This window comes from Gallus gallus, chromosome 1 (genome assembly GCF_016699485.2).
Source record: "Gallus gallus isolate bGalGal1 chromosome 1, bGalGal1.mat.broiler.GRCg7b, whole genome shotgun sequence".
In the NCBI taxonomy this organism is placed as follows: Eukaryota; Metazoa; Chordata; class Aves; order Galliformes; family Phasianidae; genus Gallus; species Gallus gallus.
In genome coordinates, this window is record NC_052532.1 from 47,220,191 (window position 1) to 47,236,230 (window position 16,040).

At 38.8% G+C, this 16,040-nt stretch overlaps 1 protein-coding gene across 5 annotated transcripts in view; it reads right to left on the reverse strand.

Moving 5' to 3' along the window:
- Window positions 1-9,898: 9,898 nt before the first annotated feature.
- The window catches only part of UHRF1BP1L (UHRF1 binding protein 1 like), a 54,266-nt gene continuing 48,124 nt past the window's right edge, over window positions 9,899-16,040 (reverse strand). For all 5 annotated transcript variants that reach the window (XM_046899011.1, XM_416170.8, XM_046899009.1 and 2 more), the window contains 3 exons: window positions 13,975-14,083; window positions 12,232-12,401; window positions 9,899-11,510 (listed from right to left, as the gene is read on the reverse strand). In XM_046899011.1, coding sequence (XP_046754967.1) covers window positions 11,385-11,510; window positions 12,232-12,401; window positions 13,975-14,083 — 405 coding nt within the window. In that variant the 3' untranslated portion in view covers window positions 9,899-11,384. The remainder of the gene's footprint in view (window positions 11,511-12,231; window positions 12,402-13,974; window positions 14,084-16,040) is intronic.

The window sequence follows — 16,040 nt, forward strand, 5'->3', positions numbered from 1 at the left end:
GGCCTTGAATGCCTCCAGGGATGGGGCATCCACAACCTCCTTGGGCAACCTGTTCCAGTGGACAGTCTTGAGTCTGGCTAGTTCTTTTTTAGTGGACATAACTATTTGCAGTGAAAGAAGTTTTCACCATTTTAACTGCAAGGGCCCATCTTTTCAGGCAAAGTTGAAGGAATAAGTTCTTTTTTAATCAAACCAATAGATAAAAGCAGCTTACTTGACCAGATCCAATTCCCCAGAGGAACTTCAAATCCAAATTAACAACTGTGAGTGACAAGCTATTGTTTAAATCGGCTTTGCTATTAGATGAGTGGAAAGTAGCAAATGTGATGCTAATAACTTTTAAAGAGCTTGGAGAGGAAGTTGGAGAACTAGAGTCTGATTTCTATACCTGGCAAATAGGTAGACACCTGGTAGCATACAGTAATACAGCTTTTGGAGAAGCAAGTCACGTCTCATAAATCTATCAGAATTCTTTGAAGGAGTCAAAGAGCATATGGAGAATGGTAATTCAATCAATAGAGTCTATTTGGCTTTCTAAAAAGCTTTTGGCAAGATCCTTCCTGAATTCTTTTAGAGAAGCTGAACTGTTAGTGAGTAAGAAGGAAAGTTCTCTTGTGAATGAACAATTGGTTAAAGAGGTGAAGGTGAAATGGAAGAACGGTCAGTTTTCACAAAGGTGAGTGCTCTGTAGAGGTCCCAGCAAACTCATAATCTCTATGGAGAGTATAAAGTGAAGTACCAAATTTTGCTAATGAAAACAACAGATTTCAGAATGAACTAAAACTGATTGTTCAGGACTACACTGCAGCAGTGTTCTAGTAGAAAGCAGATGGGAAGTGGAATTCAGCACTGACAAAAGAAAGGAGTAATTTCTCTGTTGTGATGTGGGAGGGAAATTTGGAATTCCCTTTTTACAATTCCAAATCTGCAGTCACATCTCCATAATTTCAAGTTGTTGGAGATATTTATCTGCAAATGCCAGGTGAATGCTCCATGGTAATCAAAATGGCAAAGAAAATTGTTGGGAATTATTAGGAAGGGAAATGAGCATCATTATGTCAACTTCAAAAACCATCGCGTTTGACCTGTCCCAGTAAGACTTGATCAGAAACAAGACACAATAAAAGATAAGAGGTACAACCAGCTGTATAGTACAGCCTTTGTGCAGCTTGAATAGACCAGACCACTTCAGCTTTCAAAAGGATAGTCATGGAGAGGCACAATAGAAGCATATAAAATCATAAGTGATATGTAAAAGGTACATATAAACCCATTACCTGGTGGGTTTTTGTTGTGTTTTTTTTTTTCTTTTGTAAACAAAAACCAGGGAAACAGTGAAATTTTCAGGGGACGGGCTTAGAACTCACAGAGGTATTTCTTCATTCAAACATTTCAATTTAGAATAAGCTTAGGGTTGCTTTGCATTATGCTTGACTGCATGTGCTTTTATTCTGATAAATCACCTTTTAACATGGAGACTTACGCAGGCACACTGATTCTAACACAGCACGAGAAATAGCTTTGTTCATCATCTTGCTAATATACCTGTCTTGACTGAGGATAATGCCTTGTGTAAGAATGTAGTTTAATGCCTTCTTATGTAAATTTCAATACACAGAGTATTGCTGGCTGTATTTTTGTACAGTACATACATAACCACGCAGTCATCCTGATGTTAAGGCTGCTCCTGTTACCTGCCAAGAAGAGTTAATACAGAGTTTGACAGAGATGGTGATTTTGTTGTTTCCAGCATGAGATTAGGGCCCTTGATATTTTATTCAGTTAGCCCAACATTAAAGAGGCTCTTCATTCTTGATTACTTCTCCAGATCCCACAGAACAACATTCTAGTATTTATTGAAATGTGAAAGCTGGGCCTGTGCTGCCTAGGGAAGAAAGTTATTGCTTTTTGCGTGAGAGGACGTGGTTATAAATGAGAGTTAGAAATTCACTGTATCTCTTCTGTGAATTACGGAGGAAAACATTAGCATGAGTAATTTGTTTGCTAATATGAGAACTCTCTGACTTCCAGCCTTCAGACAATACAAGAGATTTTAGTTACAAATAATAATAGGCAAAGTCTGTGGTTAAAATAGCCACTTAATTTGATCTACACTTTATTTGAAGCCAAGGTGACTATTGACACCAAGAAAAAGAGCCCTACAAATTTTAATTCAGCAGCTGAGTTAAAGTTAAGAGTCAAGAGCAGAAACATACGCAAAGAATATTAAATGTAGGAGGAATGTTTAAAGAACACAACAGCACTTTTACCCAGACCTGGAAGCAAAGGTAGCAGAGAGGATTACAGGAATACCAGCACATCCATGACAGTCTTCTAAGTGGAGCTGATTCAGCAAAACATGTTCAGGAACAAGTCTGTGGATTCTTTTCCAAAGAGAGAAAATTGGTGTGGTTATGCATGGCAGATGTTCTATTTCCATATTCTGTTAAAAGGATAGAGAATGCAGTGACATACTCTGTTGTGGATATGAAAATAAACCAACATCATTCTAAAAAAACATGCAACAATTAGTGGAATGTGTTCTTTAATCAAATAATTAGCTATAAAACAAATCAAAGCAACTTAAAACACATCTTTTTAGACCCTGACTTCCAACGTTCCCCTTCCCCCCCCCCTCCAAAGGAAAAAAGATCATAGAATGGTTTGGTTTGAAGGGACCTTTAAAATCATCTAACTCCACCCCCCCCTTGCTACAGGCAGGGACACCTCCCTCTAGACCAGGTTGCTCAGAGCCCCATCCAGCCTGGCCTTGACTGCTTCCAGGGAGGGGGCATCCACAACCTTGCTGGGCAACCTGTTCCAATGTCTCACCACTCTCACAGTAATGAATTTCTTCCTAATATTTGATCTAAATCTACTCTCTTCCAGTTTAAAGCCATTTCCTCTCATCCTATTGCTACGTGCCCTTATAAAAAGTCCCTCCCCAGCTTTCCTGTAGGCCCCCTTCAGGTACTGGAAGGCCACTATAAGGTCCCCCTGGAGCTCTCTTCTCCAGGCTGAAGAATCCCAGCTCTCTCATCCTGTCCCTGTAGGGGAGATATGGAGTAAAGAGAATGTATGAAAATACTTTAATGCAAGGAGACAACTTGAAGTAAGAAACTTCTTAAGTCATATAAATCAAATAACTGCTGTGCTGAGGTGTTGGGTTTGTTTTTTTTTTTAATGTTTTTGTTCCTCCATTCACATCTGAACCTGTCAAGTACCATATAATTTCTCGAAAATAAGCTCTATGTCAGATCTGTAAGCTTGTGACACTACTATTCCATCATATATTTCATTTGGTGGTGAAGAAGATACCGTAAAACAATTGTGAAATTGAAACAGCAAAATGTGGTACTGCTCAGCTTTATTTTGATGTTAGCATTTCATCAAATTACTGCTTCTCTGAACAGTATCCCAGTGAGGACTGAACCTGCATTAGCCTGAAACCTGTTTATGATCGAGTTTGTTCCCCCTCACCACCTCCCTCTCCCCCACTTTAGCAACGAAACAATTCAGCTTTAACATAGAAGCCAGGTCAGTTTGGTTTCCTTCACGTAAGACTTCTTTTGCTCAGCTATTCTGAATCCTTTGGTACATTTCATAACACTCACACGACCTGATTTAGTCGTCAGCATGAGTTTATTTTTACACATTTTTTGTCTTGCTACAATTTTTAAACGTCCTTTCATAAAAAAAAAAAAAAAAAAAAAAAAGTTTTCTACTTATCTTCTTTAATATCACTTCATATTTCTCACGGGGAAGATTACTCTGTCAGGATGGGTTTGAAATGAAAAAGTACACCGTGCTCAGAGTCTGCCTGAGTTACAGCTCTGCCTCATCCTTTGTAAGAACGCGCTGCTTCAGGTCACCTCAAGTCAGCTGAAGTGCCCTTGACCTGGGAGAACACTTCACCTCCACTGCTTGGCGGTCTCCCCTTCCCCTGCTGGCACGCTTCTGGTGGATCTCAGGGACCACGCTGTGGGTGAGCTCTCAGAAGCACCACCTGATGAACTTAAGTGCCCTGTTATTCTCAAGTCTCTCCTTAAGAAGGTTATACTGACTAGCATTATAAGTTTCCAAGTGATTAGCATCAGCAAAGTGGGAAACTATGACAGTGATACTCTAATGGCAGTGCTTATCAATCCGTAGCCAGCTAGTATGCACATGATGGTGTTGTTCCATGCGAAAGTCTCTATCACCACGGAAATAAAAGGTGCTGCTGCCTATAAATCACTAATCTAGGTAAAGCCGCCTTTTTTTCTTCTCCTTTTTGACTGCAACACCTGTAGGCTTAAAGGTGCTCACAGTGACAACTATTCAGCCCGACAGGAACAAGTTTTCTTAAATAAGTTACTCAGAATTTGTTCTAATACTGTTTTCTCTGCACTTTCTTGTCAGCAGGGATTTATAGGAAGTAACTACGGGCACATTTTGCATAATTGCAAAGAAACAAAGAAACCGTGTTGTCTGTTCCTACCAAAATACTTTCCTGAGTCCCATTTCAAAGAGTCTTCTAAAATCTTCTTCAAGTTGTGACTTTGAAGGAATACTTTCCTGTGCTATAAGCTGAGAGTGCTTCTGATAACTGCAGAAGGTGGTTTAAGAGCTTTACCGTTCAGGTCACGAAGTCTCTCAGTTCAGATGAGTGGCGGTTGGAAACTTACAGGTTGCAACTTTTCTTGAGAGCCGCGTGCTGCCAGCTGGCAGCAAGTTAGGATGACTTGGGATGCATTAAAGCTAACAGCTGATTCTGCTTTATAGAACTTTTCAATGGCTGCTTGAAACTCACCATACTCTTGCGTTACTCCTGTGTAGGTAATAAAATGTTGGGAACGGCATTTTATTATGTTTTTTAGGCAGGCTATTGTATTGGGTTGGTTGTGGTCTTTTTTGGTTGGTGAACGCTTTCTGGCACATAAATATTATTTTCTGTGTAATGATTTTCAGGATTTTTCCTGCTGAATTTGACCAGAGTTGACCCATTGCTACTCCAAGTTCTGTTCAGCCATGTGGCTCTGACTGTGTTGGTGTCCACTATGCTGTCCAATTCTACAACGCGTTCTCCTGAGTGGCACTGCAGGACGACACCTCAGAAACAACTCTCCATAACACCTATCCTTAATTGCAGTGTCTTCCTTAGAATAAAATTAACAAAATTAAAGCAGAATGAACAGATTAAGATTCCAGTGGAATGAAGAGACATCTGCTTGCTATGTTATTTTCTCCAGCTATGACAAAAATAACACAGCCCCATTCCTACAGTAATTTTATGTAGATTGCTTTTCTCTCTGCTTAGTCATCCAGCTTGTAAGATTTTTGGAGAACTGAGCGGGGTATAAAAAGACACAACTCCAGATCACACACTATAGTATTAATATAAACCCTCTTGTTATATCACTATCTGTAACACGATGGAAAACACAACAAGACAACAGAGCAGCAAGATCCCAAGCCACAGCAAGTGAGTATCTGCTCATACACAACAATAGTGGGCACAGGGAAAGAAGCTGTTTACCTTCAGAAGGTCTGTAAGGTCCTTAGGTAAGCAGGATCTCCAAATGAAACACCCTTGCCTCCACTGCCAACCTTTACATGAGGTCTAAGAAGGAGTACAGCTGGGATCCATCCCTTCTGGTCACTGAGGTGCACTGCATGCACCTGAGCACCCCTGGGTTGGCCCTGCCTTCCCACCAGGTGCTCAATCACTGATTCAAGCTGTGACTTAGCATTTTCACTACACCATCTCGCAAAGGTGGGTAAGGGATTAAATATGGTTTATTAATTATGACTTCAAGCTGTGCCAGGGAAGGTTCAGGCTGGACGTTAGGAAATACTACTTCTCTGAAAGGGTGGTCAGGCACTGGAATGGGCTGCCCAGAGAGGTGGTGGAGTCACTGACCCTGGTGGTGTTCAAAGAGCATTTGGATGTTGTGTTGAGGGACATGGTTTAGTGAGAACCATTGGTGATGGGCGAATGGTTGGACTCGATGATCCTGTGGGTCTTTTCCAACCTTAGCGATTCTATGATTCTATGGTTGTTCCCCAAATGCAGAAAACCTCTCTGTATGTTCCATTTTCTAAAAATGAGTAAGTTTTCTTCTAGCTAGCAGGATAATTGAACAAATAAAGGGATGATACCAAGGTGGAGTTGTTCATCTGCAGAATCTGAGGAAAAGTGGGAAAAAAACCCGAACGTTCTATCTTAAAAGATAATCATAAAGTGCTACCAACAGAATCATGGGGGTTGGAAAGGATCTCTAAGATCATCTAGTCCAACAAACATGATAAACATTTTACTATAGAAGGCAAAGTGTTAAATGTTCAGGCAGTTCATATGTTTCATTTAAAGAGGAGAATAGAATATGCCATAAGGAAGGCAGTAGAAAAAAAAAGATAAGCTATCTGAATTAGAAGTTAAATAAAACCTGTCTTAAAATCACATTATGAAATTAATAACCAAAAGTTTAGAAGAACTTCATCTACAAATACTGACATCTCGTTTAATGAGACTGTGAGTTGATAATCAAAGCAGAGCGGTCAGGAAAGAGACGGAGCTACAAGTGACTTATTGGACTGCCATCTAGTGGTAGCGAGGTGAGGACAGTCCTGCTCACCGAGTTTTGTTCGTGTTTAAAAGAAGGAATGAAAAATTCAGAATTCTGAGAGCTGTTCAGCACCATTCTTCTTATTAGTAAAAAACAGTAATCATCATACAATTCAATATGACAGTTCTTACTGCAGAAGTATTTTCCACTGCTGAAAACCTGCAGTAGTTACTCACGTAATGCAACTACGCTGTGACATTTATGACAGTTGCACCTTCCATAGTAGTGGTTTGTTGAGGTCAGGAGTCATCCAAATTTGTTCTACAGATGTTTGGAGGCTCATTCCTTACTCAGCACTTGCTGGCTTACACTGCCACTTCTGCAGCACTCATCTGTGCCCACGTCAGTCAAATATTTGAGATACTACCTATCATCTAACTCAAATCAAATTGCAGTGCTTTCAGTCATACAATAGCCTAGACAAACTGCATTAACCAGTTCATGCATCCCCACGCCACCAGCCTACTCTCACAGAATATACAGCAGCAGTCCTTAACTCATACCCTGTAGAAGGCAGTCAGCATTTTCAGTAGTTTCTTACCAAGCTGCGATGCAACTTATTTTTATGTCTAAAATTACGCCCTCAGAAAATCTTAGATAGTCTAAGTCAACACTGAAATTACATGGAAAAAGCTTTAGGAAATGCATGTAGGCCACTTCTCATCATGTTAAATTGAATAATGGCAACAGAAAGGCAATGGATAATGAAGAAATAACAAAATGGAGATACTTTCGTGTAACCGGTTAGGTTTGGCTTGTGCAATGACAGATAAAACCAAAATGACCTTCTGTCAGAGTTAATGTTTACCCATTGAAGTAGCTGATAACGTGTGAGTTTTCTCCTTGAAGTGCAGAATGTTTCCCTTATTTTGGGTAAGAGCAGAGGCTATGAAAGGCATTCCGTTGTTTTGAAGACTGGCTCCTGCAGTCTGCTTCAGCCAGCAAAGCCATGCGACATACTTGAAAGTTGCTTTACATTACGTGAGAAGCTGCAAGTTGCAAAAAGTCTTTTTCAATTCTCATGTTTGCATTCCAAAAATAGCTCTTTTGTAAAATTGGTCTGGTTTTTCATATCCAAGGTCCACATTAGCCAATAAGCAAATATTTTAATTAGTACCTAGACAATTTAAAGCTAAAATGCCTAATCCTCACTTACACTCATTAAGATAAGTTTAAACTGCTTGAAGCTTGTAAAAAAAACCATCATTATCTAACTGAAGTGGCAATAGGTGAGAGGAGACCATCACATTTAACTCATTTAAATTTAAATAGAAAGTTGTGATAGAATTGTAACATTTTTTTTCCCCATAAGAATGCTGAAGTACACCGTATGAACTGTAACTACACAACTCCTATTTTCCATTAACCTTAAGATTGAAGCTTTTTCTTAAGTTGATTGAGAAAAAGAGCTTTGTTCTTCCAGCAAATGTTTGCTGCTGGTAACCTTTCCCTATGCTTTCCCGACACCACCTTCTAGTGATTAACCTGATCTTTGTACAAATGCTTTCAGAACTAGACCAATACAAGCACATTTTTTGTATTGAAAATGCATTCTTTTTAGTCACCCCAAACCCATTCACTTTGAGCCGCTCACTTCTGCAATATATCATTACATTTTGTACTTCTGGAAGTGTAGATTCTTGATAGAAGTTTTTATTATCATGTTTCATATGAAAAAAGGCAATCATCACCGTGTCAGTCTTAGGAAGTGTTCTGTAGCTAGCACTTATCCTTTAGAGATCAAATATGATTACAGCTTAAGACTCAAAGTCCATTCCTAGAGGAGCCAGCTTACGACTGAACAGACAGGGAAAACAGGACCGGGTAAAATAGATGCAGGCAGGCCAAGAAGGCAGTTCTCTCCCAGCCAGCACCATCCTTCCCTCTGCCAAAGGTCGTGGTATATTTAATGCAAGGACTGGAATAGTCTCTGTCATTAAGCAGGGATGGGGACACGGACACATTAGAGAGCAGCCAGGATCTACACAAATCTACCTCTTCAGCAGACCTTTAAGAAGTCATTCTGTAAGGCTGTATAACTTTGATTTAAAATTGGTGCTTGTCATTATGTTAAGAGTTACTGTGAGAAGTGGAACAACGCATGCCAAATGTTTCAATGACATTGCTCGAGAAAGGGCATAGGCTCCTCAATGCCAGCCAATCTGACACTGTACTAGACACTGGAACAGTATTTCTAAACAAGCCAGAAGAGTGTTAAGCTAATGAGTAGACCAGTCTAAATTTCCAGAGAAAATGTAAAATAAAACTTGGTATCAGCTTGCTTGCAAGCCTTCTGGAGTCAGTCTTCTGCATACACTGAAGTTCTCCTAACTGTTCCGTTTGCAGAATAAAAGGCCGTGATTCATTCAAGAGACTACTGATGATACACTTTTCACGCATAGGATTTAAGGAGGTTATGAATATTAGCAGAGCCCTGAGAACAAGTTAAGCCTTTTTATTTGATCTGAGGTCTTTAATTACTAATTTTAGGATTACCTATTAAGGTTTCATTTAACTTTGTACAAAAAAACCTCTCTTGTTACTTTTTCAATGGCAAAACTCATGTTAGAGTGGCACAGTACCATCACTCTCAGTAAGGTGAAGCCCACCCAGCAAGCACACACTGATGAACTGTCTGCGTATTACGCTCATTACTACAGAACTGTCCGGAAATGTATTCTGTTGTAATGAAGTGCAAGAAGATGAAACAGAATTTCTGTACCGCACTGGGAAGAGCTGCTTTGTTTGGGCTGGGTTTTTTGGTTTTCCTGTTTGCTAACAGAAACAGGCGTCAGCTTGTGCAGTAACAAGGAAGAAGTGTCTGATATTGCTCTTTCTGTTTAAAAATTAAACAAGTCTCAACATATTATTCCAGCACCATGCTGCTAACCACTCCACACATTCCTTTCTTTAGAATAATTCTACCTAGATCTTGGCAGGGGTAAGCCGAGTTACAATTACCAACTTTCAGAGTACCAATCACAACTCAACCAGTTGAAAACTCCTCCCCTGAATCTGACACGATATCTGTGTAAATTGGGCTACCCGCGTTTAACACTGTGATGTCTTAAATACCCTTTTGAAATACACATATTAAGTTTCTGTATTAGAAGCTGTCATGCACGTGGTTTTTTTTTCCACCTTATTTAGAATAAGATAAAATTTTCCATGGGTATTAAAGGGAGTTCCGGGTTTTGAGAGGCAGGCTTTAAAATAGTGCCTGAACCAGTTCTTCCATAGAGCCCTTGATTAAAATTACACACTTTCAATAACTTCTTAAGCAGTGAAAATTCTGTGTCCTCCAAAAAGTTTTAATGAAAAGCAGTTTAATTTAAACCAGTTTGATAGCCTGAATACACAAAGTCAAACCATGGGGTACTAAATACTTTTTGAGATATATCTACATTTATCTGCGTATCTACAAACAAAATATCCCCCGGACATCCCATGGAGCAGAAACAATTTGTGGTGGTAAATCAAAGATCCTGGTTGTCAGATTCAAGGTCACCAGTTAAATTATTCAGTCATTTTCACTTCTAGCAAAAACAGTCTCTTCCAGGTATGCATTTATTTGATGTTGTTTCCAGCACTGTTCAGAAGCACACTGATAATCTGTTTCACAGCATTGTGCTTTTTTATTCATTCGTACCAGTTGTTAGCTGAAAATTGATTAATTTGTACAAATCACCCATGGTTTAAATTGCATAATTACATCTCATGTAATCTCACAATTTTATAGGGTAATTAAATGTTTCTCTAAAGCTTTTTAATATATATGTGTGTGTATATATATATATATTTATAATCAAAAAAGCAATATACAATTAATGAATCCTTGTAGGAATTTCCCTCCCCACCCCCCACAAGCATTGACCTTACATATTTAAATACACTGGACCAAATCCTTGGGCATGTCTGATGAAGTTCACAGAATCAGACATGGATGCAAAATGGCTCTAAGATGACCTTTCACAAACGGCTGGATCCTTCTGCAGGGCTATCTCCTCGTCACAGAGAGAGAAAAGCATATGTGTGAACGTCTAAATTAGACCAGCTGTACAGATGTTGTGGGCTTTTGTGCTGGAATAAAGTCCAGTAGTGCCCTCTTACTTACATTCTCCAGCATTTACTGTGGTATTTTAGGAGCACGTGTGGAAAGGATACATGGAACTCTATAGCACCAGAGGATTATTCTTAAAATCCTCTCTGGGCAAATTACATAGAATTTAGGGCCAGTTTAGGGTTATTTTAATTTTCAGTAGCTATACTATTCTAGGGGATCTAACATATCATCATAGTGCAAATGTAACCTCCTATATAGAAACCGTCTAGTAATACTAGAACATAATCTTAACAAACAGAGGTACAGTTTGTTAACGAGGCATGGTACACTTTACTCAGTTAAGCAACTGGGCACCTTCTTGCATTGCTGAGCTATCCAGTTTTCAAAAGAAACCCAACCATTTTAAAAATAACATCTCCTTTGATGATATCGAAAGTAGGCGATACGATTTTTTTCTTCAGTAAATTAATAAAGTACGGTACAAAGTGATTTCTCCAAAGTCATTTCAGTTTCAAATGGGCTGAAAAAAGTTACGGTATCTAATGACATTTTCAGAATAGTATCTATTTCAAAAACATTTTGTTTGTGATGAGAAAACTTTTGTTTGTGACCAAAAACAAATAAGCATGTCTTCCAGCAATTCGCAAACAGTTCTTCAGATGTTGCAGTCACCTGAAGTGCTTGGCAATGCCTCGTACCAACAGAACACTGTCCTACTGATAATCAACATTCATCTTCTTTATACGATGAAGCAGGGCATCTTTTTCCATCTGGACTTCAGCAAGAGCCGCTTTAGCTTTGGCTAATTCCTGTTTGAGACATTCATTTTCTTCAATAAGCTGAAACAGTCGGGTTAGAAAAACATGTTATTGGTATTTCTGCATACTGTCAACATTATCCACAACAGTAACTTCTGAAGTGACATACACTGATAGTAATATCCATTGTCTGGGGAAGGTCTGTTGGGGTCAGTGACCGATTCCCAGTTAATGACAGCAGAAATGGAAAGAACTGATGCAAAACCCCCAGATACCATGTTTCAGTTATGCTGTTTTCATTCTGGAGCAGAGTGGAGGTAACACTACGTTCTGAGGTCTAAGAATGGATTCTTATCCAGAAAGCTAAACTGATGCGTGAACTTCGTCACCATCAATTCAAAATCCAGATATGACTGACAGGTTAGTAACAACCTGACTCAGCCATCCAGTCCTTTGCCTTTGACAGTTGTGCTGTACAGGAATCAGGAAGATGGGGAGAAGAAAGAGAGGAGTATTACATAGTTTGTGACTTTCTCCTTCATGAAACTCCATCTGATATAAAGGAAAAGAATTGCTCTGCAGTGTACTGCCACTCTATTTAGAAAGCAGTATTAAATTCGTTTTGCATGCCTACGTACTGAGCCATACTATATTATCTGCAATTTATACTTTCCAACCCAAACAGATTTCTAAACAGAAGTAAACCCCTGGCTCACTCTCAGGTAATCTAACATTTGTGATGACTGTAGCAACCTCGAGGGAAGGGGGAAAAAGGGGGGAAAAAAAAGGGAATTCTTAATACCTCATTTTTGATGAAGTCAGCTGAATCTCTGTTTGATTTAACTGGGCTAGGTATTTCACAAGTAGTCTGCGTGGCTTGATCCTGTGTTTTATGTCCTGCAGGTCTTGTTGCTTGCTGCAGTGCACTACTTGAATTCTTCATCTTTGACCCGTCGTTTACTCTTTGATTGTCTGTATCACAGAAAGATGCTTGAGAGTAGTGTTCACATTTATGTCTTTTTTTTTGGAAATAAAATTTAATCAGCAGCAGCAGTAAACTAAAGCCACTTCAACAAATACACTTTTAATATCAGGCGTGTTCATATTTACCTTCCAAAATTAAATATAAAAATTGAAATGAAACGGAAAAAGAAGCCAAATACTCTTTTGGAGGAATAAATAAAGGAAAGGAGGTGTAAGAAGACATAACACACATATCTTCTAGCTCCGAGAAAATTATCACATTGTTATACAGAGTGCTGTCATCACTACAGAGAATGCATTCTGAGTAATTAGCTACACAACAAAGACAACAGAGCTCGCCAATTCTAAAAGCATATTTGAATAACTGTATTTCAGATCTTCATTATCAGATGCCTGGAACATGTGTTGAAACTGGGGGAAGAGGAGGGCACAAGTTTAAGAACTATTAATATTGCCACTGCAGTAATGTCTGCAGGTCCAAATCAGATCTGAGGACTGCTTGTAAGTTTAATGATGCTGGAATTAACCTGCAAAATCAAGGTTTTAAATTAGAAAATAACTTAAATGGCTTGCTATTAGGGAAACTTCCTAACTGAAGTGCACTATAACATCAGGTTGGATGGGGCCCTGGGCAGCCTGGTCTAGTATTAGATATGGAGGTTGGTGGCCCTGCATGTGGCAGGGGGGTTGGAGCTTGATGATCCTTGAGGTCCCTTCCAACCCAAGCCACTCTATGATCTATTAAAAGATACTGCTGTACACCAACTGTTAAACAAGGGCATTTTTCTTAATATTCCAATATTTTTTTTCCATCCTTCTAAATCATCTCTTTAAATTACTCTTTCCTCCCATGTCTAATATAAAATACTATATAATATCTTTAGACGCCCAAGACCTGCCCCTGCTTTGAGCAAGGGTTAGGACCAGATTGCTCTGATATTTTGACCCATCTGTAAAAGACAGCAGTTACCAGTATTTACTATTTGCCTATATATGTAAGAAAGAAAATTAACACATTATAAACATTTCATAAAAGGTACAAAGTTAAACCCCTATTTGAAATGCAAGTCTCAGCACAGACCTACTCATCCTAGCCAGGACGCTACCATAATATGTACAATTTAGAACACCTTACTGAACTTCTCAAATAGCACATACTGTAAAACAGAAGATTATCTGCTACCTGTAACACAACAAAAACCGTAAAGCAAGCAGATAGCTGTCTTGCTGAATTGTAAAGAAATGCAACTTTCTTCAAGGAAGAAATCTCGGGCATCTGATGAAGTGATGTGTACTGATGAAACAAGCCCTGATGGTGCTTTATGCATATTCCTTGCAGACAAATTCAGCTGCAGGTTGTGAACCACAAACAATACACTACTCAAAAAGGTAAATTTCTTCTGTGTGACTACACTTAGAATTAAGGTCTATCACAGCACTACTGACATAAATTACCACCAGTTACCTTTTCATTATTAGGCACGTCTACACAAATACAAAAACAGAATCAGCAATAATTGGATTATAATATTGAGTTAACCAGTGGCAGAAAGATACAGACCTCTAATGAAGAAAGAGCCATCATCATTTCTTTCTATCCAGAGTATGTCAATATGTAGTTTTATGGGTACTAGCTCACATGCCTTGAGATTTTCACGTGGACTGTCATCCTGAAATATACAAGTATCCAAAAATGAGTTTGCTGGGAAATCAAAATTGCTAAGATGTTAAATTAAACATAAGTTTCTTTAATGAAACTTGACAGGGAACATTTCAGAGCAGAATTTTCTGATGGGATCTCCACTGTACTTCTGTTTTTTTTTTTAAAAAAAAATTTTCCTGTGGATCATATTAAAGGCCTAAATTTATCTCTCAAGTAAGTCTGCTGAACTCAATATATACAGTTTGGTTAAAATACTTCAAAGTATTTTCACAGACATTTCACTAAGATTTAATCCCAACTGAAGACACTTCTTAGCTCAGGAGTTCTCGGAGTCAGAGATAAGAAGCCCACACTATACAGTATCTGATTTTTCCCTGACCTATTTGAAGATTCACTGGCACAGCTACCATTCTTAACAGAACTTCACCTTTTTAGAATTTAGTTTGGTATGGTGCCAGCTGCAATTCAGTTCATTATTGTACTCAATGGAAGGAAAACATCACTAATTACTTCCTTTGGGGTCCTCCCAGGAAATCTTTATAGTTCATTATCCCTGTCAAGCAGGTTAATGTAAAAAAAGCATACATATTATCATTAAGCACATGGCAAGAAACTGGATGAGGTGTAACTGTCAAAGATTTTGAACATCACTGAGATGGCAGCAGAAAGTACAAAAACAAAAGAGGAGTTTAAGGAAGGTTGTTTTTGTCCCCACAGAACACCCTGCAACAAGTCTCGTTCAGAAGAACACATGCAGCAGTGAACAGACAATGGGGCATAAGGTTAAACCATAGTTCCTTGCTCTCTATTACCAACAATGATACAAAAATGAATGACCTGTATGCCAAATCTGTCACTGGTCAGCCATCACAAGCAACTTCACTGTGATGTATGCACTGCTGAGCAAGCACTTCAGTGCTTACGCTGCCAAGCAGAATCTTATTGCCAGTTTATTGGTGCATATTCCCAACCTCAAACAGCCATTCTCTCGAGAACCGTTTGCCTAAGTCTGCTTTTTTTGCCAATAAGCCAGCACAACCCTGATTTTCATATTTAGGTGACTGTATGTTAAAAACTTCCTTTTTCCACTTTAGTATTCACATTTGTGATGCATTGGAATCTGGGGAACAGATCCACTCTTAACTAATGTCCTTGCACTACTTCTGTTGTAGAAATAGCCCTGAAGGACTGCCTACGGATCCTCAGGGGATGACGAAGCTGCAAAAAGGAGGAAGGGAACACTGATGCAGTCTGATATTCAAGTCTGAGCAGAAGATTGTACAGGCAACAGCTGACGTTCTAGTCAAGAACGATCTTAACAGAATCAAGGCCTTAGCCTCAGATGCAGAATTTGACCTACTATTCCAGTTCTCACTGTGTTCATTATTTACGTGAGTGATTAGTAATTTCCAAAGTAATGTTACAATGATTTTTTCTTATTATTGTTTCTAATTGTCCTCATTTTTGTATCCAATGGTTCTGCAGCACAGAACTCACCACTTCCTTTAGGTGTCTGAAAGAATGTCTTAGAGGAGACTTGAGTAGCACTGTCCTCTTAGCCTTACTATTTTAAGCTATAGTGGTGAGGAGAGCTGCATTTAGTAACTGTTTCTAGGTAGGGCAGAACCTGAAAATCTGAGTTGGGAGAAACAGCACTCAAGAGGTTTGAACTGGAATTCTTGTTATTTTTTCCTTATTTTGAACTGAATTTTCATTACGAAAACTGTCCTTTAAAGTAGAAGAGAAAGTTAACCTCAAAAAACTGTTTTGTAATTAAAATACCATTACCTTGCTAATCAAAAAAAGCCTAGCTTAAAAACAAAAACTGAAAACCAAACCCACAGTGCCTTTAGAAATATTGAATACCTTACCTGTAATACTCCTAAACTTTGTCACTCTACAAATGTGACTAGGAGAGGATGTTTAAAAAAATAACAAATACTAATTTATGTAAATAGCTTGGT